Source organism: Heterocephalus glaber, unplaced genomic scaffold (genome assembly GCF_053883595.1).
Source record: "Heterocephalus glaber isolate CG9 unplaced genomic scaffold, H.glaber_assembly_v1.0 deba00001666, whole genome shotgun sequence".
NCBI classification, from domain to species: domain Eukaryota; kingdom Metazoa; phylum Chordata; class Mammalia; order Rodentia; family Bathyergidae; genus Heterocephalus; species Heterocephalus glaber.
The window spans coordinates 22,733,915-22,761,069 of NW_028258406.1; the positions used below are offsets into that span (position 1 = coordinate 22,733,915).

The following is a 27,155-nucleotide window of genomic DNA, read 5'->3' on the forward strand; positions in this document are numbered from 1 at the left end:
TTAGTTCTATCATGATTCTCAGTTTTCCTCAGCTTTACTGCTGCTATCACTAAATTTCTTTGGAGCCATGGTTACAACATTGTATGCAAATGAAGTTCAAAAAAAAGCACAATGATGAATGTTTTAACCCACTAACACAAGCATTATGTGTTGTCTAGGTGAGAGTGGACGTTAGACTGCAGGGTCACCCCTTTGTGCCTGCAGCAAGACATGGTGCGTGACTTACTCTCACCCCATATAGGTTTTTTAAAGTTGGATTTTCAGTTTGATTATCAAACAAAGTTATGAACAGCAAGCAGATTTTTTTTGAACTTTGCTGTTCAAGCAGTGGAAATTTTGAGCTTAGAGCTATTTGACAGCTGAAGCATCATTGTTTATTCATCCCTTAGTATTCAAGGAAGATTGGTCCCAGGACTCTGTGTATACCAAAATCTGTAGATGCTCAAGGCCTTTATATATAATAGTGTAGAATTTTCAGATACTCTATGAACATCCTCCCATATACTTTAAATTATCTAAAGATGACTTATAATACCTAATACAATACACATGCTAGGTAAATAGCTGTTATACTATATTGTTGAAGGACAAGTGACAAGAAGAAAAGGCTGTACATGTTCTGTGCAGATGAAGGGCTTTCTTTCAAATGTTTTCCTTCCATGGTTGGTTGAATCTGAGGACATGGAGAGCTGACTGTATTTACATATTTCAACTGATAGCACAGATACAAACTTTAGCTCTCGTCCCTCTGCCATGTACTCAAGAGGAACATGGGAAATAAGTAATAAAAACCTTCACATCCTATGAAGATAATGCCTAGAGGTTGCTATGACCTTCTTCTAAGGCAATGTCATGTCAGAGCTTCAAATATAAACACAGAAATTCAGGTTGAAAAATATTATGCTCTAAACACTCTGAATTTTTTACTAGCACCTTGGCTTACATAGCAATTTTATGTGTATTTCTTTACTGCTGAATCTGCAAATCTTGTAGGGATAGCTGTTCTTTTAATTCCAGTTTTATTGGTGAGAAGAATAGCCTTCCACAGAGTTGCAAAGAAGTTACTGAGCTGGCGCTGGAGGGCAAATTAAACAACTGCCCTTCCTTGTACCTTCTCCCTCACTTCCAGGAGGCAGGTAGCCTGGATTCTTCCTCCTTTACTTCCTCATAGCTAGGGTGGCCAACTGTCTAGGACAATTAGCAGGTAAGTCTCTCTGGGGGTGGAAGAGAAACCAAAACAATGTCTTCTGATTTTGTTTGGTACAACCAGGGATAATACTGAGTAAGGGGAACAATCCCAAAAGGATGAGCAGTAGCAACACAGCTGTTTTGAGGCTCTTGTCCTCCCTTGTTACCAGCTTTTGCTAACTGGTCAGAGGCTCACCGTCAGGACCAGTAGGGCAGGTGGAAGTGACATCAGCTGCTGCCATCATTTGCAGCAGAGTCCGAGGTGCGCTGGCATCCCACTGCTTCCTGTTTTCTGCAGCTACAGCATCCTGAGTGAAAAGCTCTGGGTATAAGAAATAAGTTCTTAGTTCAAAAGCACCCACAGTGTGACTCACTGCACCAAACAGACCAGCAGCTGGTATGTGCAAAACCCAGAAACTGCCACCCTCCTTCTAACAGAAACGGGAAGTAATTACAAGCAGGTTTAGAACTGCTTGCTTTTTATTATTAACATCTGATTGACTAGTCAGTTTAAGTGCTAAGGAAATATTGGATACTTTCACTGGGGCACATATGAGAGCTCTAACTTCATTCAGTTTCCACAGAATGCAATGTATTCCATTTTCTTAATTCAAAAAATGTCATAATAGCTTTTTCTTTATTACTGCTCTTCTATAGACTATTTGGAAAATCAGATAAGTAGAAGAAAATAAAAATTACCCATAATCTCATTGTCCAGAGGCCACTGAAATTTCAAGAATTTCTTCTTTCATAGTTTTTATAGTTTTAATATAAAAATTGAGCCCCATACAACATACCTTCTCATTACTTTCTTTTTCCAATCAGCTACAAATGTTACTCAGGTTATTAAATATTCTTCTATACTATCATTTTAAAGCAAATGTGGTATTCTGTTTTGTGAATATATTATAATTTAATTCTTTTTTCTGGCTTTTAGGGTGCTAGCAATTTTTCACTGTTATAAAAAATACTATAATGACTGATTATTTACCCTACATAAACTATTAAAAATGACAATTCTAGATACTAGTATTATTTGCTTTACCAAGGCTTTTATTAATGTTGAATCTATTACTAATTGATTCTGTGATTTTTTTGTATGTATTCTGAATAGCTATTTCTTCCCCTTCCCCAATGATTACCTGTTTTCTTTTTCTTCATCTTTTCAAAAAAATTTTTATTGGTATATGCTTATGATACACAATAATTATATTTATCTTGGGGACTTGGGACATACACATACATATTGCATCTTAGTCACCTTTACCTCCCCTTCTCCCCCCAGCCCCTCTCCTCTCCCCATATCCTCAGATCCCCTTCCCATATGCACAAAGTCTACCTCCCTGTTTTCTATCATCTCTTCTTCTTACACTGCCCTGGCTCCCACACTGGTCTTTTCCACCTGGATGAGGCCCTGACTTCAGTATTGCCCCCCTGCAGCTAGCAGATCCTTCTCAGTCATAAATACCACTCACCCACCACCCTTTGAATGAAAAACATCCCCCACACAGGCTAATCTCAGGGTCCATGGCGTGCCAAGTCCTGAAGGGTGGGGACCTCCCTGACTCTGCAGCAAGCTGGCCTAGGACATGCGTGTGCCCCTTTCCCCTTGCTCATCAGTCTTGTGATGCTGAGGGCAGTGCCCAGGTTTCTTCCAACTTCAAGCTTCCTGTCATGAGAACAGTTTATGGTACAGGATCTTTGATGAGACCCCTGCTGAATTAAGATATTTCCAGATGGACATGAGGCAAACGATATTCTAGAAAGGGAAAACTGAGTCAAGCCAGGTGTGAAAATGCTCACATGGCTCGAAGAGAAGATGGGTTCTCCAACAGGCTGTATGAATCCCATCATTGGTGAAAGGAAAGAGGATGCTGGTGGGAAAGATGGGTTACAGCAGGATCAGGCCACGCAGTGTTCAGTGATACTGTGTGGGATGGATTTTATTCTATAGGCATTGTCTCCCCCCTAAAAAAAAATTCTGAGGAGGATAATACGATGAATCTGGCAATCAGGTTGAGAATAAAGGGGAACACGAGAGAAAAGCACAACATGAAAGAGAATAAGGCAATACAGTGAGGGGAAGTCCAGCAAACAGCACGCATCATTTCTCACTTTTGTCCTCATCATAACAATGTCTGGCTGTTACCACTGCTGTTATTCCCAATTCCTAAGAGGAAACTCAGAGTCAGAGCATGGGCTTAACTTGTGAGATTCCCAGGACCAGAAAGTGCAGCACCAGCCAAACTCCCACGTCCCCAGAGCCCCACCCAATCTCAGCCTCGCCAGCTGCAGACGGGGCCTGGCTGAGCCCTGAACTCTGGGAATGAAGGAGGAGGAAAGAGTCCAGAGCCCTCTCGGCAGAAGCTGTCACTCTGGTGACGGTACTGACCAAAATAAAGGGTCACTGGATCTCTGGGAAGGGAGAGCGCAGAGGTTAGATTCTACACGTGCTGAGTATGATGTGTGTGGAACCTGTCCAAGGAGCTTTCCAGCAGGTGGTGAGAAAGCCTGGCAAGGGCAGGGCTCCTGGGAGAAGCCCAAGCTGCAGGAGTTTTGGGGGAAAGTCCCAGGGTGGGTGCCCGAGCGGAGCCGGGCTGACTGGAGAATAAGATGGACTGGGAATTAAATGATTTCCTCTCATCCCCAGCCTCCATGGACACGTACCTGCTTCTGGGCCACAGAGTTTTTCAAAGGCTTTGTCTAGGTCATCTTCATGGTCCTTTAGACAGTCATATCCCTTAAACTTTATGCTGTCCTCAAAGGTCAAAGTTTCATTTAGTATGTCCATTGTCTAAAGCAATTCCATAGTATTTCATGAGAAGCCATATTTGGGAGAGAGGGTTAAAAAAATGTTATGTGTTCCCAGTAATACTAATTAACAAGATGTACAGTAAGTATTCAATATGTGTTTATTAAACAAATCTGTGGTTTTAGAAGTGGAGCAATGTTGAGCGGGGGATTTTGCACAGCAGTACAAGTGCCTGCCTCACAAGTGTGAGGTCCTGAGTTCAGTCCCCGGTGCCAAGAAAAGAAAAGAAATGGAGCAATGGTGAATAAGATTGGACCAGCAATGTTTTCATTTCTTCCCCTCGTCAATAGTATAAAAAGTACTGGTCACAGGACAACATGGGGGGCTCGGTGTTGAGACAGGGTCTTCCATTAGTTGCCCAAGCTAGCATCAAAATCCTGATTCTCCTTCCTTGGCCGCCTGAGGAGCTGGGATTATAGGCATGTGCCACCAGCCGAGGTAACTCAATTTTATCTAGACTTTCAACCCTTCAATATTATTCTACTTCAGTTCCATCCTGCAGAATTCTCAAAGTGTTCTCATCCATGTCCTATGCTCAGTATATAACATAACATTCTGGTTTGGGGGGCATTTTGGTTTTTGAGATGAGGTGGGGCGGTCTCACTATGTTTCCCAGACTAATGTCAAATGCCTGGGCTCAAGCAATCCTCCTGCCTCAGCCTCTTGAGCATTAGGACTATAGGCATACAACCACACCCAACTTTCTAATATTCTTGACTAGATCCATAATACTGCTCCTAGAACCTCATAATCAATAATAAAATGTTGGCAGAATAAGAAAGGATGAACGTCCTGGCAGGTAAAGCTTTTTGGAATCCTTTCTTTCCAACAAGTCAGCCTCAGCACCTGACATCACAGAAGCCCTGTGACATAGCACTTCCAAGATCTGCTCGTTCTGATCTTAAACCCCACAGCTCTGAGGCATGTAGATGCCTAGTGGATGAATAGGAGTAAGCACTAAATCACACTCTAATTAAATTATTTATATTATTATTTTTATCAGTAGTAGTAGTAGTGCTAGAAATAGAACCTAGGGCCTCATGCATGCTACACAAGCACACTACCACTGAGCTCTGCCCCAGCCCTCTAGCCAAGTCTTTATGTAACAAAATGCTTGTAAAATTATGAAATTATGACACAAAAAGCTTTTGGGGTTTTTTTTTGAGGGGGAGGTTGAGTGGTAGGAGATAAATCTAGACCCTTGTACATGCTAAGCATGTGCTCTACCACTGAGCTACACCCCCAGCTCCAAATAAATTTTAAAACTATTTTGTGTATGTGGTACTGGAAATTGAACCCAGGACCTTCATAGAACTACATCCCCAGACCCTTTTTCTTTTTTTTCTTTTGGTACTGGGGATCAAACTCGGGTCCTTCTGCTTTCGAGGCAGGCGGCAGAACCACTGAGCTAGATCCCTGGCCCACTATTTTTTTTTTTTTTTTTGGTACTGGGGATCGAATTTGGGTCCTTGCGCTTGCACAGCAGGCAGCAAAACCACTGAGCTAAAGCCCCGGCCCTTCCAGACTCTATTTTTACTTTTACTTTTGAGAGAGGGTTGCACAAAGTTGCTAGGCTGCCCCGGCTGGAATCCTCCTGCCTCAGCCTCCGAGAGTACTGTGATTACAGATGTATGCCATCATGCCGGCTTCAGTTAAGTTTTAAAATAATAGAGAAAATAAAAGAGCTAGGGATTAGTGGTAGATCACTTGCCTAACATGTCATGTAGAAGGATCAATCACAGAGAGAGAACATAGAATAAATTAAGTATCAGGTATGATTATTCATATTTAACTTTTAGTAATCTAAAAAGTGGAGTCAGAGAAGATACAATAGAAAAACAAACCAGGTACCAGTTATATTTTACATTTGTTAGCAGGACTGATAAAGAATGAGATTAAAAAAAGATGCTGAAGGGCCGGGGATTTAGCTCAGTGGTTTCGCTGCCTGCTGTGCAAGTGCAAGGACCCGAGTTCAATCCCTGGTACCAAAAAAAAAAGGATGCTGAACTCAAGTAAGAAAATGAGATTTGGATTTCCCACACATGTGCATTTATCACTGCACAAGGAGAATCCAGGTGTGCAACTGAGATTATACCCACAGACATGCACAGAGCTATCAGTAATTCATCAAGATCTGAAATAAATGTGCACAGTTTCAGGTACCTGAACATTTTTTTAAGGTCTGAAAATTAGTTGTTGACTATGCATCATATTTGTGCAATGATAAAAGGTAAATATTATGAGGAACATAATTCCTTTATAAAAGAAAAATAAAATGGAATAATCCACCTAAGAAAATAATCTGAATTTCCTTTTAAAAGGAAGATGAAGCCGGGGATTTAGCTCAGTGGTTCTGGCACCTGCCTTGCAAGTGCAAGGTCCCAAGTTCAATCCCCGGTACCAAAAAAAAAAAAAGGAAGATGGAGTAGGATAGCGGTACACACCCATGACCTCAGTACTTGGGAGGCTGAAGCAGGAGGATAGTCATGAGTTCAAGGTCAACCTGAACTACATAGTAAGATCCTGTCTCAAACAACAAACAAAAAAGGCAGGGGGGAGATAAAAAGAAAAAGTATTTGAAGACTCATTTGAATACCAGAGACTTTTCTAAGAATACTTGTGAAAATTCTCCCTACAGTCCATAGATCAATTTCATGAAGTTTAATATACACTCTTTTCTCTTAAAAATGGATGTGCACCCTTAATGACATACCTCTTCTTCTTGGACAGTGTTTCCATCAGATATACATTCATCTAAATTAATTTCGAACTTTACCCCTCTCTAGAAGAAAGCAAGAAAAGCATTTTAGTTTAGCAACTCAATAAGAACCTTAAAATTTATTTTGATATTACATAGACTCAAAGTTTAACATCACAAATAGGGCTATTGGCTATTCCATAAAATAGGAAAATCATGTAGGAAAGCCAGATTGCAAGGTGTGGTCCTCCAACCTGCTTTCTAACATGGAACCAAAAGACAAAAATGTTTACCTTAGCTTTATATTTCTTTTCTGGAATTTTACTTTCCTTTATGTTCTCAAGCCTAATATTTTTCAAGTCTCTTTCAATGTCCTAAGAGTTCAGAGAAAAATACAATTCTATCACTTAATATTGAGCAATTATATTTTTGAGCAATTATATTTTGAATTCATAGCACTGTGTGTTACATGATTGCTAGATTTAATCTGATGATTGATTTTAGCATAAAAATATGCTTTTGTAAAGGAAAGTTAATAACAATTCATTAAAAACTTAGGCGCAGTACTCATCAACTTAAAATATTCATGCATGGCATTTCAGTGGTTAAAAGTTCTGTAATGTGGCAATGATGATCATTTCAGTACAGTCCAATCCAAACCATCTCAACTCAAGAACGTAACTTTTCAAGCCAGGCAAGGTGGTGCACACCTGTAATCCCAGCACTCGGGAGGCTGAGGCAGGAGAATCACCATGAGTTTGACACCACCCTGGGCTCCACAGTGAGCTCAAGGCCAGTCTGAACTACATGGTGAAACCCTGTCATAAGAAAAAAACCACAACCAGAAAGAAAGAAGAAAGAAAGGAGGGAGGGAGAGAGAGAGAAAGAAGGAGAAGGAAAGAAAAGGAAAACCTTTTTCAGTGCTATGAATCAAGCTCATGGCTTTGGACATGGCAGACAAGTGCTCTACCACAGGGTTGTATTCCTAGCCCAAGAATGTAAGTTTGCAATTTTTTTTTTCCAGATACTAGGGACTTTCGATCCCTGGTAATGAAATAAATTTAGAAATTTTTAAAAAGGCAAGAAGCTATGCATCTATATAGACTCCAGATACTAGGGACTGAGCCCTGAACTTCACAGTAAGTTACATTCCCAGCCCCCAAATTTTTCTCCCCAACTTTTTTTGTTTGCTTTTGAGACAGGGTCTTGCTAAGGCACTAAATGCTCAGGCTGGGCTTGAACTTGCAATTCTACTGCTTCAGCCTCCCATAGTGTGGATAAATGCCATTTTTATGTAATGGGTCTTCAATGTGTATCTTCAGGCTTCACCTTCCTTCTCTTCTGAGTTTTAGACTCACACATCCTGCCTATTTAGCACCATCCTCAGTTTGTTTTTTTTTTCTTCTTTGCATTACTGAGGGTTGAATGCAAGGCCATGCACATGCTAGGCAAATACTCTAGCACTGAACTACATCCCCAGCCCCTCATTATTTTTTATTTATTTGACATTTTGAGATAGGGTCTTGCTAAGCTGCACAGGTTGGGCTGACACTATGGCTTTAGCACAGTAAGCATGGCCGAAAACCCCTGCTGACATGGAGCTTGCATTTCACTAGAGCAAGTTAATAAATTCATGATATCATTTAAGAAAGAATTATTAAGTGTTATAAAGAAAATAGGGCCAGGCAGGGTGGTGCATGCCTGTAATCCCAGAACTCGGGAGTCTGAGACAGGAGGATCGCCATGAGTTTGAAGCCAGCCTAGGCTCCATAGTGAATTCAAGGCCAGTCTGAACTACATCGTGAGAACTTGTGTCAGAAATAGAGAGAGAGAGAGAGAGAGAGAGAGAGAGAGAGAATAGGGTAATAGGATGGAAAATGAGGAGAGGGTGATGCTAATGCAGGCAAAACTATTTGATGCTGATTTAAGACTTGGAGGGCCGGTAATTTAGCTCAGTTTTTCCGCCGCCTGCCTCACAAGCACAAGGTCCCGAATTCGATGCCCAGTACCAAAAGAAAAAAAAAAACCAAAAACAAACAAAAAAAGACTTGGAGATTTTGGGCCTCAGCAGTGAGAGGTCTGAGAAAGCTTCTTCCATGCACAGGGAGGAGCAGGGCAAAGGCCTGAAGCAGGAATGTAATCTCTCAGATCTCCTCCAACCCCACATGTCCGGAATGGAACTTTGACTGCTCCCAGCTGTTATGGCTTGTGTCTAGATGTTCCCCCAAAGCCTCATGCAGTCTTTTTCTTTTTCTTTTTCATACAGTCTTTTTTGAAGATGGCTGAATATGGAATGTGTGATGCTGGGATTAAAGGCCTGTGATTACTAAACCACTGAGTGATTGATTTGGCACCACGCTAATCTCCTTGTAGTCTGGATGGGATAAAAGGGGCAGAAAGATGCTGTTAAGGTCTCTTGTTGCTTTTGCTGTCTTTTGCTACCTTGTGCCTCTCTGCCACCCTGCCAGCTGATTATGGAACCTCTACAAACTGTGAGCCAAATAAACCCCTTTCCTCTTTAACTTTGGGTGTTGGGTATTTTGTCTCAGCAATGAGAGAAAAGTAACTAACACACCAGCCTCACAAGAAGTGGGTACTACAGACTTCTGCTTCCAGACAAGACAGAGTACCAGGGGCCAAAGTTACTCCCCGACCTGACACAGCCACATCCAGCATAAAAGCAATGGCATTTAATTCATTAGACAGCCAGAATGAAAAATGAGGAGTCCCTGAAAAAGAGGAAACAAGTGAGATGAATCCTGTAAGTGGCCCAGCCTCTGCTTCCAGAGAGTGTACAGGCCTCAGTGTAGGGATAGGGAGCCCGAACACTGGCTGACCCCTGAGTTAAGAAGACAAAGCAGAGAACCAAAGGATGGTATGGCGTATAGAGTTTGAAGGACACAGCCCCAGGAAGGACAAGCTGTACAAGACAGAGCAGCTCTCCTGCATGCTGGTGGGAATGTGGCACAGTATAGCCACTTTGCAAACCTATCTGGCAGCTTCTTGAATAGTTAAATATATCAGCCAGGTGCTATTTGAGAGGTTGAGGAAGAAGATTCCAAGTTTGAGGCCAGACTGGGCGATTTAGCAAGATCCAATGTCAAATAAAATAAAAATAGATGGGGTAGCGCACTTGCCTAGCATGTGTGAGAACTTGGGTTCAAAAACCAGGGGACAAAAAGGAGAGAGAGCAGGTACAGTATGATCCTATTTACATACTGCCACTAACAGAAAACGCAAACTAATCTAATGATGGAAAGCAGATGTGTGATTGCTTAGGGGGTGATGTGGGAGGAGCAGCAGAAGAAACAGGAGAGAAACTGATACTGCAGGGCCTGCGTGTGACTGGTGAGCAGCTGCCATGCCTACCTGCACTGTCGTGTCCCCTGCAGGAGCATCTTGGTCAACAGAGAGGGCATTCTTCTTCACCAGATAGGTCCTGATTTTGGCGCTCTCCTTTAACACAAATTATGCGCAAGCAACAGGATTAGTTCTCCTAGCTTGTAAAGGCTACTTTCTGAGCACCTCTTTGGATTTTCAAGAATCACCTCAACTGCATTCACATTTTGCCTTGTACCATCTTGCATCACTTAACAACAGGGATATGTCCTGAAAAATGAGTCATTAGCTCCCTCAAAGCCTTAAGAGGTCCTAGGTGGGGCTTTTCAGAGGTGGCTAGATCTAGGGTATGGGATCCTGGGATTAAGGATGTGATACTAGGATTGATTCCTGCGATGCTAGGATTAAGGCTGCCCCACCCTGGATGTGAGTGCTACCTACCCTGAGGGTGGGCAGCCTGGATAGGATATAAGGGACAGAAAGAGGGCCTCTGCTTGTTACTTGCTGCTTTGTTTCTTTACTATTTTGCTGCCTTCTGCCCAGCACGGACTGTTTCTCCTCTGCGATGCCCCTCTTCATGCCACCCCACCTTGGAACCAGCGAACTATGAACTGAATCCTGTACAAACTGGGCCAAAATAAACCTTTCCTCTTAATTTTGGGTGTTAGGTATTTTGTTTCAGCAACAAGAAAAGTAAGGCACGTGGATTCTAAAAAGATGGCAAGAAAGAAGAAGGGAGACTTATTAGACAAGAGGAAAGAAATAAGAGGGAGGGGGAAAGGCTGTAAGGGCAGGTAATAGGGGAATAGACATGAGCAAAATATATTATACACATTGAAACCCCCCAAAAGTGAAACTAGCAGGGGAGGGTAGTAAAAGGGGGTGAGGGGGTGAAAATGATCAAAGTATGTTATGGGCATGTATGAATCTGCTTAAAGGAAACCTGTTAACCTGTATAACCAATAAAAAGAGTGAAAAAATTAAAAAATGAGTCATTAGGCAACAGTGTAGGGTGCACTTAGACAAACTGAGATGGCTCTGCTATCACTAAGCCATGTAATCTCATGGAACCATCATCTATGTCATTGACTTAAACATTGTTATGCCACACTTGACTGCATAGACTTTAGAACCTTATCCACCCATGGTTGAATTCAATAAACTCTAGTCATTTTTCCCCGATTTTTTTTTTTTTTTGGTACTAGGGATCGAACTCAGGACCTTACGCTTTCGAGGCAGGTGGCAGAACCACTGAGCTAAATCCCCAGCCCTTCCCCTGATTTTTATAAGCGTTCAGCATAAACTCAGTTTGGACTTTCTGTATCCAATCCAGGTCTGGTTGAAAGTATCTGATCAGTTAATACTTACTGATCATGAAGTAGAGAATCAGTAAGTATTTTTAATGATACCCATTCTTAGCTGGGTGGTGGCAGACACCTATAACCCCAGCACTCTGGGAGACTAGACGGGACACTGCAAATTCAAGCTAAGCCTGGGTAATTAGCAATTTAGCAAGACCTTGCTTTAAAATAAAAAATAAAAAGGGCCAGGGATGGAGCTTGGTGCAGAGGCCCTGGGCTTAATCCCTCTTAGCACATGCATACACACACACACACACACACACACACACACACACACACACACCATTTCTAACTGAGATTCTCAGATATCCTAATCATCTTGTGTAATCTCTAGGAAACCATAATAAAGTTAAGCTTTTATGCGGTCTAGTTGCTTTCCTATTACAAAAGAAATTTGCAGTTATTTCTATGATAAAACCTTACTTTTTCCATAAGATCATTACTCTCTTTGTTGGGAGCAGGGATGCTGGGGATTTTGCCCAAGGACATGCTGAGCACACTCTACCAGCCACTCCCAGCCAAGCTACTTATGAAGTCAGCCCTAAGTTGACAAAACAGTGTTTCCTCAGAAAGGTTAAGTTACCTCCAACTCTCTCCCCATCTTCTTCCTAATTTTCTTCATGTCATTGTGGTACTGCTGGCGTATTTCCGCTAACTGTTTCCAATATTCCTGAAAAGCAAATCCAATCCAAAACCTTTAAATGCTTGCAGACAGCTTAATAAAAATAATCTCTCTATAGCCTATAATTTTTATAACATGCAATATAAAACAAACATCTCAAAGACGACTGTGTGCTTGCTCTTGGCCATGATTCTTCACACAGTGGGATACACTGGCTGAGATACAGCTCTCAGGCTCACATATAACCCCAATGTGATAACAAGGTACAGTTACTTTAAATGTCCCACTTCAACCTAAAAATTCTGAACAACCCAATATCAACCAATGAAATTGAAAATGTAATTAAAAACTTATCACCTAAGAAAAGCCCGGGCCCTGATGCTTCACTGCTGAATTCTACAAGACATTTAGAGAGGAACTGCTGCCACTACTGTTTAAACTCTTCAATGAAATTGAAAGGGAAGCAATACTCCCAAATTCATTCCTGGAAGCAAGCATCACCTTGATCCCCAAAGCAGAGAAAGACCCAACTGAAAAAGAGAACTATAGGCCAATCTCACTAATGAACACAGATGCAAAAATCCTTAATAAGAATGGCAAACAGAATGCAGAAGATCATCAAGAAGATCATACACCCTGATCAAGTGGGATTCATCCCAGGGATGCAGGGATGGTTCAATATACGCAAATCAATCAATGTAATACACTATATCAATAGAGGCAAGGACAACAACCATATGATTATCTCCATAGATGCAGAAAAAGCATTTGACAAAATCCAACATGCATTTATGATAAAAGCCCTACAAAAAATTGGAATAGATGGTCTCTACCTCAAACTGATAGAAGCCATCTATGAAAAACCAACAGCCAATATCATATGAAATGGTCAAAAACGGAAATCCTTCCCACTAAAATCAGGAACAAGACAAGGATGTCCACTATCACCTCTCTTGTTCAATATAGTTCTGGAAACATTAGCCACGGCAATTAGGCCAGAGAAAGAAATAAAAGGAATAAAGATAGGGAATGAAGAAGTCAAATTGTCATTATTTGCAGATGACATGATACTCTATATAGAAGACCCCAAGAACTCCACCAAAAGTCTTCTGGACTTAATAACCAAATTCAGTCAAGTAGCTGGTTACAAGGTCAACACACAAAAATCAATAGCTTTCCTCTCCACAAATGACGGACTCATTGAGAGAGAAATAGGGCAAATAATTCCTTTCACAATAGCATCCAAAAAACTGAAATACCTAGGAATCATCCTAACAAAAGAAATCAAAGACCCCTTCTTTGAAAACTATGGCACTCTGAAAAGAGAGACTGAAGAGGATATCAGAAAATGGACAGACATCCCCTGCTCCTGGGTAGGAAGGATTAATATAGTGAGAATGGCCATACTTCCAAAACTGCTATATAGATTTAATGCAATTCCAATTGAGATCCCAGCAGCATACGTCATAGACCTTGAGAAAACAATCTAAAAATTCATTTGGAGCAAGAAGAGACCCAGAATAGCAAAAGCAATTCTAGGTAACAGAGACATGGCAGGGGGTATCACAATCCCCAACCTGCAACTCTACTACAAAGCTACTGTGATAAAAACAGCATGGTACTGGCAAAGAAACAGACTTGAGGACCAGTGGAACAGATTAGAAGATGCAGAAACAACGCCAGACACACTCAGGCATCTCATCTTTGACAAAGGAGCCAAACACCCTCACTGGAGGAAAGATAGCCTCTTTAATAAATGGTGCTGGAAAAATTGGGCTTCAGCTTGCCAAAGATTAAAATTAGACCTGTATCTCTCACCATGCACTAAACTAAAATCAAAATGGATTAAAGATCTAAATATTCAAATAGAAGCTCTGAACCAGTTGGAACAGAGGTTAGGTAGAACCCTTGAAGACATCAGTGTAGGAAAAGATTTTATGAACAAAACCTCAGTTGCCCATGAACTAGCACAAACAATCAACAAGTGGGATCTCTTCTTATTAAAAGGCTTCTGCACAGCAAGAGAAACCACCAGCAGTGTGAAGAGACAACCCACAATGTGGGAAAAAATCTTCACCTGCTCTTCCTCAGACAAAGGTCTACTATCTCAAATCTATAAAGAACTTAAAAAGATCAGACCTCCCAAATTTAAAGACCCAGTGTGAAAATGGGCATCTGAAATGAACAGACATTTCTCAGACAAAGAATTAGAAATAGCAAATAAATACATGAAAAAAGGTTCAACATCACTGGTCATTCAAGAGATGCAAATGAAAACAACACTGAGATTCCACTTCACTCCAGAAAGAATGGCTGCTATCACGAAATCAACCAATAACGAATGCTGTCGGGGCTGTTGGGAAAGAGGAACCCTGCTCTACTGCTGGTGGGAGTGTAGACTGGTGCAAGCATGGTGGAAATCAGTATGGAGATACCTCAAAGAACTAGGACTGGAAGTCCCATTTGACCCCGCTATTCCACTGCTGGGGATCTTCCCCAAAGAATTAAAAGACTCATACCATAGTGATATATGTGCGCCCATGTTCATAGCAGCGCAGTTTGTAATAGCTAAAACTTGGAAACAGCCCAAATGCCCATCAACTGGAGACTGGATAAAGAAAATGTGGGGTTTTTTTATAAAATGGAGTACTACTCAGCCATAAAAAATGAGAAATTAGAGACATTTATAGCTAAGTGGATGCACATTGAGGCCATACTCTTAAGTGAAATAAATAGGACACACATGTGTAAATACAGAATAGTTTCTCTGGTGTGAGAAACTGAAAGTGTAAATAAGGACTAAATGTATAATAGGTAATGTGAAATAGGAAGAAAAGGGGCAAAGGGGAAGGAAGTGGGAGGGCTAGGGGAAAGGATAGAAGGGAATGGGATTAATAGGAGAAAATGGAAAAATAGGAACAAAATCCTTGTAAATAGGGAGGACTGGAGGGGTTGAAGGGAGGGCTGGGCAAGGGTGAAAAATAAGAACCAAGAGAGACTATGTAAAGGTGCAAATTTCCAATGATGAATGTCATTATATTGTATACCTGAAATGTACCAATGGTTAGAATGAATAATTGAAAATGTAAAATAGGAAGAAAAGGTCCAAAGGGGTAGGGGTAGTGGGAGGGGCAGGGGAAAGGAAAGAAGGGAAAGGAAAAATGATGAGAAATGGAAAAAATGGAAATAAAGTCTTTGTAAATAGGGAAGGGTGGAGGGCGTGAAGGGAGGGCTAGGAATGGGGAAAAAATAAGAACCAAGATGCATTATGTAAAGGTACAATTCCCAATGAGAAATGTAATTGTGTTGTATACCTACAATGTACCAATAAAAGAATTTAACACAAAAAAAATAAAATAAAATAAATAAATCTTTATTTCCCAAAAAAATAAAAATAAATGTCCCACTTCAACGACAGCCCTGTTATGGGTTGAATTTTTTTTTCCCCTCAAAGGATATGTTGAAGTCCTACCTGCTCTTCTCTGCCTCAAATTGTGCCCTTACTCAGGAATTGGTTAAAATGAGTTCATGCTGGTATACAGTGGCCCCACTTCAATATGACTAGTGCCCTTTTAAGAAGACAGCCATGTGAAGACAGAGACATTTGGGAAGACACCATGTGACAAAGGCAGAGATTAGAGTCACGCAGTTGCAAGCCAAGGAGGGCCAATGACTGCCAACAAACCACAGAGGCCAGGAAGAGGCAAAGCAGGAACCCTCTATGGGTCTCAGGGCCGACATGTGGCTGCCAACACACTGGATCTCTGGCCTCCAGAATGAGGAGGCAATACATTTCTGTTGTTTTAAGCCTCCCAGTTTGTGGTACTCTGTTACAGCATCCCTAGGGAGCTAATAAAAATCTCAAATAAGTTAATGATGGACAGCTCCTGGATCAATCCAAGGAAAAAAGTACTATGGACACAGCAACGTTGTGCTCTCTGAGATGTGAACTACCTCTGAAACACTCAGCAAGTGCTTCCCAACAGCCTCTCAGGCATGCTATGAAAACAACAGCAGCGCCTGATCACAGCACAAAGGACAGCAACACAGCCACAAAGGCAGCATTACAGTGTTTCTAACCTGATCTTTCATTTCCTTTTTCCTGAACTGCAGTGCCTGCACCCTAGGCTCTTCTCCAGGACTTCTCAGCGCTGTGGTCTGGCTGTGATGTAGCTCAGCAGAAGTTGGACGAAGACCCTAGTTATTGAATGAAATATTCACAAAGCATACTTGCATTTTTAAAATGTATTTGGATTGACCTTGACTTTTTCCTGTAGACAAAAATCCTATCACCAAACAAAAAATTGCGAATTTTTTGTAGTAAGTACAATTTTCTTAAGCATTAAATATTAAATAAAAATTTAAAACTCAACCACAATGTTGATTATTCTCAGCAATTGTTATTTTATGGTATCATTTGAGACCCCTAGATTGATATTCTGAATTGGTAGATTATAACTGTGAAATTTAAGCCCTGTAACAGTTTAGCAACACCAGAGTATGAGATTAAGTGGAACAGAACTACAGCTCTTGATCTGTTTGAAGTAAGAGGGATACAAACGGGATGTGTGGCACCCAGATCCAGAATTCTGACACAGTACTTAAGAGTAAAGATTAACTTTCAATTCAAACAGTAAGATATAACAGACATTTTTTAAAATGTGTAGAAGATTCTTTTAAAAATAAAATAAATAAAATCAAAGCACTGTAGCACAGAAGGGATCCTAAAGTTCATCTACTCCAAAATTATCATTTATAGAAAAGGAAACTGAGGCTCAGAGCTGTTCATGAACTGTCTGAGGTCACAAACCAAGTGATGGAGTTAGGGATGAAACTAGGCTTCCTGTACTCTGATTCAAGCCTATTCTCATTATTCTTCTTTAGCTTAAAAAACTAAGGTCTAGTGGATGGGTAGTCTTCACTTTCTAGTAGAAAGAATTTTTTAAAATTAATTTTATTAGTACATTTTAGTATATAATATAATGACATTCATCATTGGAAATTTGTACCTTTATGTAATCTATCTTAGTTCTTATTTTTTCCTCATTCCCCTGAAATGAACTCTGATTTAAGGATCCATGAATATCTGTGAACACAGAAAACTATTAGGAAATTCTTGAAGACTTCCATATTTGGTGTTTCACTTACCAATTGCTTTTCCACTTTCAATTTATATTGTTGAGCTTCAAATTTCCTCTGAAGGAACTCCGGGGGCCTTAGGGAATAAGAACATTAGTTTGAGTGCAAATGTTACAGTTTGTATCTAGATGTACCCCCCAAGGCCTCATGGGCTCATAGGTGGGGCTTTTGGGACGTGGCTGGACCATGGGTGTGGGATGCTCATCACTGGAGTAGGCCACTGATGGGTTTAAAGCTGGGTGTGATGTTGGGAGGTGAAGCTTGGTGGGAAGAGGTGGCTCACTGGGTGTGTCCTGGAATGATATATATCCCTCCACCTGCCTTCATCCTGCCCTGCTTCCTGCCTGCCAAGCCATGTACTGTTTCTCCTCTGCCATGTCACCTTGCCTTGGAGCCATTAGTTAAGGTCTCTGGCTCTTGGTTCCTTATCTGTAAAGTGGACGCAGGGCCATTTCACAGTAGAAAAAATCAGAGCTTCAAAGGCATGTGGCCAAACCTGTACAAAATGCCCTTCCTTCATCCCATGGCTTGGAATCGGAGCTCCAGCAGAGAGAAAACGGGGGGGGGGGGGGGGGGGCAGAACAATGAGGAGGGAAGAACTCAGTCCAGAGGGATTCCTGGGATACAGTAGGCTGGGCTATTATGGGCAGTGACATACCGGGAAGGATTTCACGTAACAGCTTGGGAGTCAAAATCATATATAACCAAAATAATTGCTACTTTAACAACATTCTTACCGGCAGAGTGGAAGACATTTTCCCAATGGCTAAAAAAGAGTTTTGTGGCTGCTTCAGGTCACATGTAAAATGTATATTACAACTTGAGCTAATAGAACACATAATTTTGATGATCCTGAGGGTAATTTAAAAGCATGTCATGATGGATAAAACCATACCTACCAGCAGCACCCAGTATTTTTAAAAATAAAACATCTACTTTTCACATCATGGATTTCTGAAGAAATTATTCTTTTACCACTCTTATCTAATTTTTATTAAATATTGATGATATTGCCATTGTATAGTCTCTTGTAATTTTTTTACAGTTCATCCAAAAAAAAAATTTTTTTTATGGTACCTGGGATCAAACTCAGGAGCTTGCACTTTCGAGGCAGGTGCCGGCACCACTGAGCTAAATCTCTGGCTTCATCCAAAATTTGAGTTGTCTAGCACACATAAGGCCCTAGGTTCTAAGCTTACCATAAATCAATCAATCAACCAATAACCAGAGATACCAGAGTTAGTGAATTCCCATCCCTCAACAACAGCAAATGGATGACAAAACATTGTTTAAATAAACAATGGTCAGGCTGGAGGTATCGCTCAAGGGTAGAACACTTGCCTAGCATGTGTGAGGCCCTGGACTGTACCTCAGGACCCCAAAAAACAAAAACATCTCTCAGACATAGGTCTTCAGGCCTATGATGGGTATCAATTGTTCTGGACGCAAGAATATTGAAATTAGGGTTTAAAAAATTGAAAATATTGTAGATCTGCAGACATTTGTTACAGAGTAAACTTTTAAAAATCTATAAAAGCCACAGAAGGGTCAAAATGAAAAAGAGCCAAGGGAACCATGGTTTAAGTATTTAAATGGGAGATTTTAATAGTTCTTCCTGGATTATTTGTTTAAGGAGAATTTGTAAAGATTTCAGAAAAATGTTGATAAATGAGGCAGGAGGATCATTTGAGCCCAGAAATTCAAGGCAGCCCAGGTAGCACAGTAAGACTCTGTCTTTAAACAAACAAACAAACAGAATGCAGAAATATAAAGATATTTTCAGAAGACCAAAGCTTACCATTGAGAAGGTGATGGACCATGAATTTCTTCCTTATTGTAACTCTCCTCGGTTCCAGAATCTTCCTGAGAAACACAGTGATAACTAGCCTCACGGGCCCTCTTTCTCAAAATGTCAAGTTCAGCATAATAAAAATCATAATGCCCACAAACTGCAGCAAATTTGGGTCTCTCTATCATTTTTATCTGAGAGATTAAAAAGAAGAATAAAGGCATATTTTAAATACATAATACAAATCTATAATTCACAAATTGATAGTAGCCATACCTAAGACAAGGCATGAAAGGTGTATATTTGCTGTTTTTATTCTAGACATGTTTTCAGAGTAAAATAATCTTAGAGTCACCAAAACCTAGAGTTGAAAAGATATCTCAGAAGTCTAAGTACTTGTAGTATAGTAGTTTAAAATTTTGCCAGTGTGTGGCTATGAGTCATGTACACTTCAAGGCTAGTATGTGAAAAATACTTTGCTAGCTAGTATGTCTAGCCAAGTTCTGAAATTAAACTGATAATTACTGTTTTCTATTTTTCATAAGCTTACTGATACCTTATTGTACTTTATGAAAGAATAATGCTAATATGCAATTCACAAAGTCGTGGGTTTGCAACACTCATGGTTTCTGATAAATTGAATCAATGCAAAATGGTGTAATGGCTGGAAGAAAACAAGCTGCTGAGTTGCTGAGAGTTAGTCTTCCCTAGAAAACACTAAGAAGGATATCTACCAGCTGGAACAAGCACATCACCACCTCAAACACTTCTGCTCTTTCCAACCAGAATGAGAAGAGAAACAGAAACCCAAGTTTATCTAACCTTAAACCAGGGCAGAGGTCAAATAAACTAGAAGATAAGAATCTGAGCAGATTAAGACAAGAAAGCCAATTAAGATCTTGTACTAAAGAGAAAGATGTCCTCAATTTCACAAGAAATGCGACACCTCTGCCTACTTAGCAGTTGTTAATAAAAGAGGAAAAGAAGATCAAACTGCTGGAAAGGCCAAAATTGGGAATGTGAACCAAATGATTCAAACTTAAATGTCCTCACTACAAAGAAATAATATGTCATATTCTTTGTTCTTGCCTTACATACATATTAGATTAAACCATGTGGAATTGTGGACATTTGATCATCTTTAACCTACAAAAATGGTATGTAAGCATAAATTTTATTTTTAAAATTTTTAGAGAAGTAGTTTTCTTCATTTTACAATTTTACCAGTACATAACCCAGAAGAAAGTAGTACTGATTACTTGTTGAAAATGGTTAGAAGTAGAGAAAAGCATGGGAAAGAAATGAACAACTTCTTTAAGATTTCCTCTAAAATCTCCATCAGTAATGACAGTATCCAAAGTGGTTCCTGTGAAGACCCATTAATTTCACTGCATCAGCAATTGTTCAAAAGATGAGCAAAGACGTCAGCTTGACAATTCTATTTTAACCCATCCTTGACTCTTTTATATGTTTTCTCTCCTACAAGTCTTATACAGTGTCCTCCGTATCAAAACATACTTTAAAAAATTTATTTAATAAAAGTAATGCATATTTTATCAAATGAAGGGTGAAGGAGTCCAATTGCCACCATCCTAGGGTGAGAAGTGACCACTTTAAGCCTCTTCCATGCTGCTATGCTTTTACACCTGCTAACGATGTATATATTATCATGGGTTAATAAGGCCCAGTAACCGTGGCTACACCCCATAACTCCCATCATTCTTCAGCCCTGCTCCTGTCCTTTCTCAAGCCTTGTTCCTGGCAGGTGGCCACAACTCCTTTTTACTGAACTCTCCCCCTTGAAAGTCCCATTCTGAGCTTTTCCTTTCACAGACCCCTTTTATGCCCAGGACACTATAAAAGACCTTAGAGCCTGTTTGAGAGTTACTGCTCTGGTCTAAGTGCCAGGGTGGTCCCTCTCAGGTTTGTTCTGAAATAAACTTGTCCTGACTGGCGAAGGGGAATAAATTAACCAATAATCCCAACAATCTGTTTATATACCTGATAGGTCTCCCACCACCTCAGCAGCTATTAAGTATAGTAGCTGCCCTCTTCCTATGGTGCCTTGCCCCCTCCCCTGTGTGACATCATGCCAAGATGGTTGCTCCCACCAAAGAACAAACCCTTCTTCCCAGCATGCCCCTGGTTCCCACCTAGACAGTAACCTAATACTCGCTCACCTCCTACCACCTAGTGACATCACCGGCTCCTCCATTCCCTAGTCACTACCTCACTCAACCCCGCCTCAGCCCCTACAAGCCCCACCCCAGTCTCTATAAAAGACTCCCTGCCCCAGCCATATTGCTTTTGTCTCTCCTTTGTTCAGAGACAGCCCGGCAGATCTATTCCCCTAATAAAGGCTTGTTGTGGCCTGGTCTGGTCTTGGTCTTCGGCCCTTTTACCTGACAATACCAACACATTTTTAAGATGTTTATATATTGAATAAACATTTAATAAATGTGCTTCTAAAATATTCCTCTATACCAGTGATGGTAAAACTTTTAGAGCTTTTTTTTTCTTTTTTTTTTTGGTACCGGGGATCAAACTCAGGACTTTGTGCTTGGGAAGCAAGCAACAGAACCACTGAGCTAAATCCCCGGCCCAAAACGTTTAGACCTTTTAATGAAAACAAACAGCCCCCTGCAGCATGTGTACCATAGGTTCCCCACCGCTGCCTCATGCCTTCTTTAAAAATACAAGTTTTAAGTTCAATCCCTGGTACCAAAAAAATAAAAAATAAAAATACAAGTTTTGGGGAGCTGGGATATATATAGCTCAGTGGTAGAGTGCTTGCCTAGCATGAGACAGGCCCTAAATTTGATCCCAGCAGCTCAAAAAAGAAAAAAAAACCATGGCCATTTTATCATTTATATACCAGAAACATTTCATTAGCATGACCTAAAAGATCTAACACTCTATTAAAGTGGATTCAAATAACTACGGATGAAGAAAACTTAGGTGGCCAGGCACGGTAGTGCACACTTATAATCCCCTGCTACTTTGGAGGCTGAGGCAAGAGGATCCTAAGTCAACCCCAGCCTAGGCAATTTAGCAAGACCCTGATTCAAAATCAAAAGCAAAAAGGGCTAGGAATGTAGCTCAGCACTCCCTGATTTCAATCCCCTGCACTAGATAAAACAAAGCAAAACAAAGAAAACAAGCAAACAAACAAAAAAACGTAGGGAAAGATCTATTACTATATAATAAAAACTTCTCACACTCGGAAGGCTGACACCGGAGGATGACAAGTTTGTTTGAGACCAACCTGGGCTACATGAGACTCTGTCTCAAAATAAAAAAGCAAAACACACACACTCCTCAACTATATATATAACATGTCAGAATTTACAGTATGAAATGCACTATTTTATGTTACTTATCTCATACAGAAAAACCTTATTTATACAAGATTTTGTAACTTTTAATTACAAAAAGAAACTTATAATTGTAAGAAAATGCAGTTTTGGGTTTTTTTTTTTTGAGACAGGGTCTCACCACATAGTTCAGCTCGTCCTGAACTATGTAGCCCAGGCTGGCCTTGATCTTGGGGTAATCCTCCTGCCATAGCCTCCCACATGCTGAGATTACAGGTGTGTACCACCATGCCCAGCAGCACTCACTGCTTTTAAAATTAGAATGAAGTACCAAATAAAGTACACTCTGATGCTCATTACAGAATGATTATAAATACAAGACCAGTGGGCTCCAAATTCATTAGCACCAATGTGCACTGATAGTCTTCTCAGGGACCCACAGCTAAAGAACCAGATAAGGGCTCAGCACAACTTACAGGTATGGGCTTCTGGGCTCCAGCTGGTGGTCTCCATTCACTCCTATGTAACATGTCCTTCCTTTTAACTGGCACTGATATCCTTGCTCTTGGTGGATGCTTCCCCTGAAATCTCACTTTCTGTACTTTAGAATCTTATTTAACCAAAACAAAACAAAAATAAGGTTTTTAAAAAATTCTACCCCTTTACTATTGATACTTGCAAGAGTATAATCATAAGTTGCATTTTATAACCCAGTAAGAATACTTCAGCCATAAATATTTTACACATAGAGAAGTACTGATTAAATATTAATAAGCATTTTCTGTGAATGCAGAAAATAATTTTCTAGGATTCCTTCACATATTTCTAGCAGTTAGCAAGCCCGCTTGTTATTAAAAATGAAGAACTGATGTTAATATTTACAGAAATACTATACATGGGATAAAGATAAAAGTAATTAAATGTAGTCATGATAGATGGGTTATCAGACCACACCATTCACCATTCTTCTTGCATTATGGCTGGAAATGTATGAGTAGGTCTTCCAATATGTTTATCTTTGCCTCTATCAAAATTTGTTCTTGCTTTCCTGCCTTTCCTATATCCATTATGTGAACAATGCTATTTGGCAGGGAAGTGCATGTTGGTACCCAGGGATTGGAGGGTGGAATCAGGAGGATCAAGAGTTTGAAGCCAATCTGAGCAACACAGAAGGTTCCAGCCAGCCTAGACTACAGAGTGAGTTCCTTTTTCAAAAGAAGGACCCGAGTTCGATCCCCAGTACAAAAAAAAAAGGAGAGAGAGAGAGAGGGCGAGCAGGAGGGAAGAGGGACAATATACTTTTTCTCATCCTCAACTTATCTAGTTTCTAAATACTCTCAATCTTGACTGATATGTAACAAATGTCAAATCAAATTATTATCATCATTATTATTTGTAGCACTGGTGGTTGAACCCAGGACCTTGAGCACACTGGACAAGTGCTCCACCACTGAGCTACACCCCCAGCCCTTTTACTTTTCTTTTGGCACCGGGGATCAAACTCAGGTCCTTGTGCTTGCGCAGCAGGCAGCGAAACCACAGAGCTAAATCCCCAGCCCCTTTCTTATTTTATTTTGAGACAGGGTCTCTTTAAGGTACTCAAACTTATGATCATCCTGCCTCAGTCTACCAAGTAGCTGAGATTACATAGGTGGGCCACTGTGCTTAAATCAAATTCAATATGGCACAGAGGATTACTCATTTTCTCTATATAACTTTCCTTAGCTTTCATTTCTCTATCACGAGGATAATATTTCCCTATCACAGGTTCCTTGGAGAGGCTGTCTACTCCTTCCCATCTTACAAATTCAGACATTTGGTTATAGCTAAAACTTACTGCTCTTACCTTCACAATATCACAGAATTAATCTTTCTCTTCCATAATGTGCACCCTATTCCCATACTCACACATTCAGCATTTCATCACTTCATCTGATTCTTTTTGTTTCATTTTGCTTTGGTTTTGAGACAAGGTAATCCTGGTGGCTGTGAACTTTCTGTGTAGCTCAGGCTGGCCTTGAACTTGAGATCTTCTTACCTTGGCCATGAATTCTGGGATTACAGGCATGCATCACCACACTGCCTATACTCTGATTCTGGACACTATGTCTAAAATTGCGCTCTTCACTTATCATTACCATAAAATATAACTTGCCCTCTTTCCTTGGATCTCACACTGTTTTCCAAGATTTTAATTTCAGCTTCAATGAGCCTTTGCAAGAGAATTCCTTTTTTTTTTTTTTCGTATTTTGAGATAAGGTCTCACTATGTAATTCAGATTGGCCTTGAACTCACTTTGTAGGCTAGGCAGCCCTCCTGCCTCAGCTTCCTAAGTGCTGGAATTACAGAAGTGCACTACCACACCCAGCATATGCAAGAGAATCCTTAATCACCAGCCTATCCTATTTCAGAAAATAAGCTTGTTTTATTCAGCCATGTTTGTGTGTGATCCTTCTTCCACCCATCCCTTCACCACATATAAGTTAAATTTGGATTTAACCTCTTCTTGTGTTGTGCTTCCTCAAGGTTTCCTGACTAATGAGAAGAAAGGAACTGAAGCCTCTGGGTCACACCTGAGCTACAAACACCCATTAGTTTCCTGTGATTTCCCTCCTGTTTTATTGCTCATATTTTCTAAATGTCCTTCTTCAATATATTTAGTGAAATTTCCCCACTCGTGTTGTGAGTAGTATGACTATGTGAGACACTTGTAATACATGCTTTTTTGATGTCAAATAGTTAGTGCTGACATCAAAACAAAATTTGAGAGAGGCTTGTCTCAGACAATGGCAGGAAAACCCAGCCATCAATGGTTATGAACCATAAACAGGTCATAAATGCTTTTCTTCCTTCTTTTTTCCAGGACTGCTGATGCAGCCCAGAGCTTGTTGCTAGGGAAGGGCCACACCCAGCCCACAGATGCTGTTCAGGTGCAGTTAAGTCATTCTCACCCTGGACCACTCTCCCCGAAGGCTGCACAGCTGAGGACCTTGCTCTGCACGTCAGTGTGGGGGTGAATTCTTCCTGAATGACCTGAAAGCCAACAAATGCATCAAGGACCTGTAAACTGACATCTCTGCCAAAGGAAAAATGGGATCACCTCAGAACTCACCTCTGGAGTCAAGTACTTGGCAATTAGCTTCTCTAGAAAGGGCCTCTTCAAGATGGAATTGATAGAAGGGCGATCCTGGGGTGATACTTTAAAGAGCTGAGGGACCAAGGACTGGAGGTCTCGGGAAAACCTGGGTGATATCGGAGGGACTCGTGCTTGACAAATCATCCGAACCAGCTGGTGAAGGTTGTTCCCCTCAAACTGAACACATAGAGTCATTACACTACATCAGAGAAAAGTTAAATGCTGGTATTAACGTAATACATATTTCAAGAAGCAAAATCATCTTTTCACTGCAGCTAGACGCACTATGATCCACCCTACATCGCTGCTATCAACTAATCTTTCCTAAGTAGATATGCTGACAGTTACTCAGATGCCATGTTATTCAAAATGAGTTTTCTATGCACACCTGGCTATCCACATAATTTGAAACAATCTAATAGAAGCGAAAGTTAACTTTTTTCTTCCCGAAGTTAATTTCACCTATATGATTTAAATAATTCAAGATGCCAGGTGTGGTGGAATATGCCTATAATCCCAGCACTCAGGAAGCTGAGCCAAGAGGATCACCATGAGTTTGAGGTCAGCCTTGGCTAAATAGTTTGAGGTCAGTCTGTGCTACATAGCAAGACCCTATCTCAAAAAAACAAAGAAACAAAAATAAGTAAATAAATAATTAATTAATTCAAGATTAGTCTCATGAATAACATACTTACAGGATGCTTGAGTGTGCAGAGTTCATATAAGACACAGCCAAGAGACCAAACATCCCTAGGGAACATAAGAGTTTACATGCCAAGGAAATATCCACAATTCTTACCCTTATAGTCCCTTATATGTGTGTAGCTTTATTTTATGTAGACTAATCAATTTTTACAAGTGCTTCCAGATATATATCATCACTTCTAACAACCATTTGTAGTTTGTCAGGCACCAACCAGTATCAGATAAAAGATACACAAACTTCGCTACAATCTTATGGATCAGTATTTAATTCAACTACATGTGCCTAACAAAAATGTGTGGATGATCAAATTTTCAGCAATTTGAAGGAGGGAGGCAGGACTCAGAAGGTAAAAGGTGGTTGATTTTGAAAGGTATATTCTACTCAAGGCTCTTGAAGGAACCAAAGTTATATTAAGTGATATATGAATGTAGTATCTGTTCTCAATAAATATTTGAAAAATGTACTTGCAATATGATCTGAGATTCATCCTTTACAGACTTAGTAATTTGTGTGTGTGTGTGTGTGTGTGTGTGTGTGTGTGTGTTTGTGTATGTATTGGTGATTGAACCCAGAACCACATGTGTTCTAGGCAGGGACTCTACTATTAAACTACACCCCATCCCCATTAGTAGATATTGATACATGACCGGTTTACGAAGTTACTTTATAGAACAAAAAGCATAATTAAATGTAAAAAACAAAAGAAAATGTGAGATATGGAGGAGGTCTTCAAAGACCCAAACCACAGATTCATTAAAGAGACGTATAGTAGACTGGGGGTGTAACTGAGTGGTAGAGTACATGCTTAGCCCTGGGTTTGATTCAGAGAGAGAGGGAGGGAGAGAGAAAGAGGGAGAGGGAAAGTAAGAGGGAAGCAGAGAGGGAGAGAGGGAGGGAAGAAGAGAGGGAAAAAGAGAGGGAAAGGGAGAGAAGGGAAGGAAGAGGGAGAGAGAGAGGGAGGGAGGAAGGGGGAGGGGAGGGGGAGGAGGAGAGAGAGAGAGAGATGGGTGAATGTATGAAAACAACCCCACTAGCTAACAACACTTTGGGT

General features: G+C 40.4%; 1 protein-coding gene and 1 non-coding gene across 9 annotated transcripts in view; both read right to left on the reverse strand.

Annotated features, from left to right (window-relative positions):
* Positions 1-27,155, reverse strand: part of Nek5 (NIMA related kinase 5) — an 85,517-nt gene that overhangs the window by 17,692 nt on the left and 40,670 nt on the right. For 4 of the 8 annotated variants that reach the window (XM_087197375.1, XM_021257803.2, XM_013072016.3 and 1 more), the window contains 13 exons: positions 26,094-26,148; positions 25,375-25,575; positions 25,214-25,295; positions 22,739-22,872; positions 18,958-19,142; positions 17,169-17,235; positions 16,101-16,217; positions 11,982-12,068; positions 10,068-10,154; positions 6,992-7,072; positions 6,714-6,782; positions 3,856-3,982; positions 1,385-1,510 (listed from right to left, as the gene is read on the reverse strand). In XM_087197375.1, coding sequence (XP_087053501.1) covers positions 1,385-1,510; positions 3,856-3,982; positions 6,714-6,782; positions 6,992-7,072; positions 10,068-10,154; positions 11,982-12,068; positions 16,101-16,217; positions 17,169-17,235; positions 18,958-19,142; positions 22,739-22,872; positions 25,214-25,295; positions 25,375-25,575; positions 26,094-26,148 — 1,418 coding nt within the window. The remainder of the gene's footprint in view (positions 1-1,384; positions 1,511-3,855; positions 3,983-6,713; positions 6,783-6,991; positions 7,073-10,067; positions 10,155-11,981; positions 12,069-16,100; positions 16,218-17,168; positions 17,236-18,957; positions 19,143-22,738; positions 22,873-25,213; positions 25,296-25,374; positions 25,576-26,093; positions 26,149-27,155) is intronic. The other 4 variants (XM_087197372.1, XM_004844127.3, XM_087197373.1 and 1 more) reach the window with 3 other exon arrangements.
* LOC147822291 (small nucleolar RNA U13) lies at positions 24,992-25,094 on the reverse strand. The gene has a single exon (XR_015445930.1). It is a non-coding gene; the product is annotated as a small nucleolar RNA U13 (small nucleolar RNA).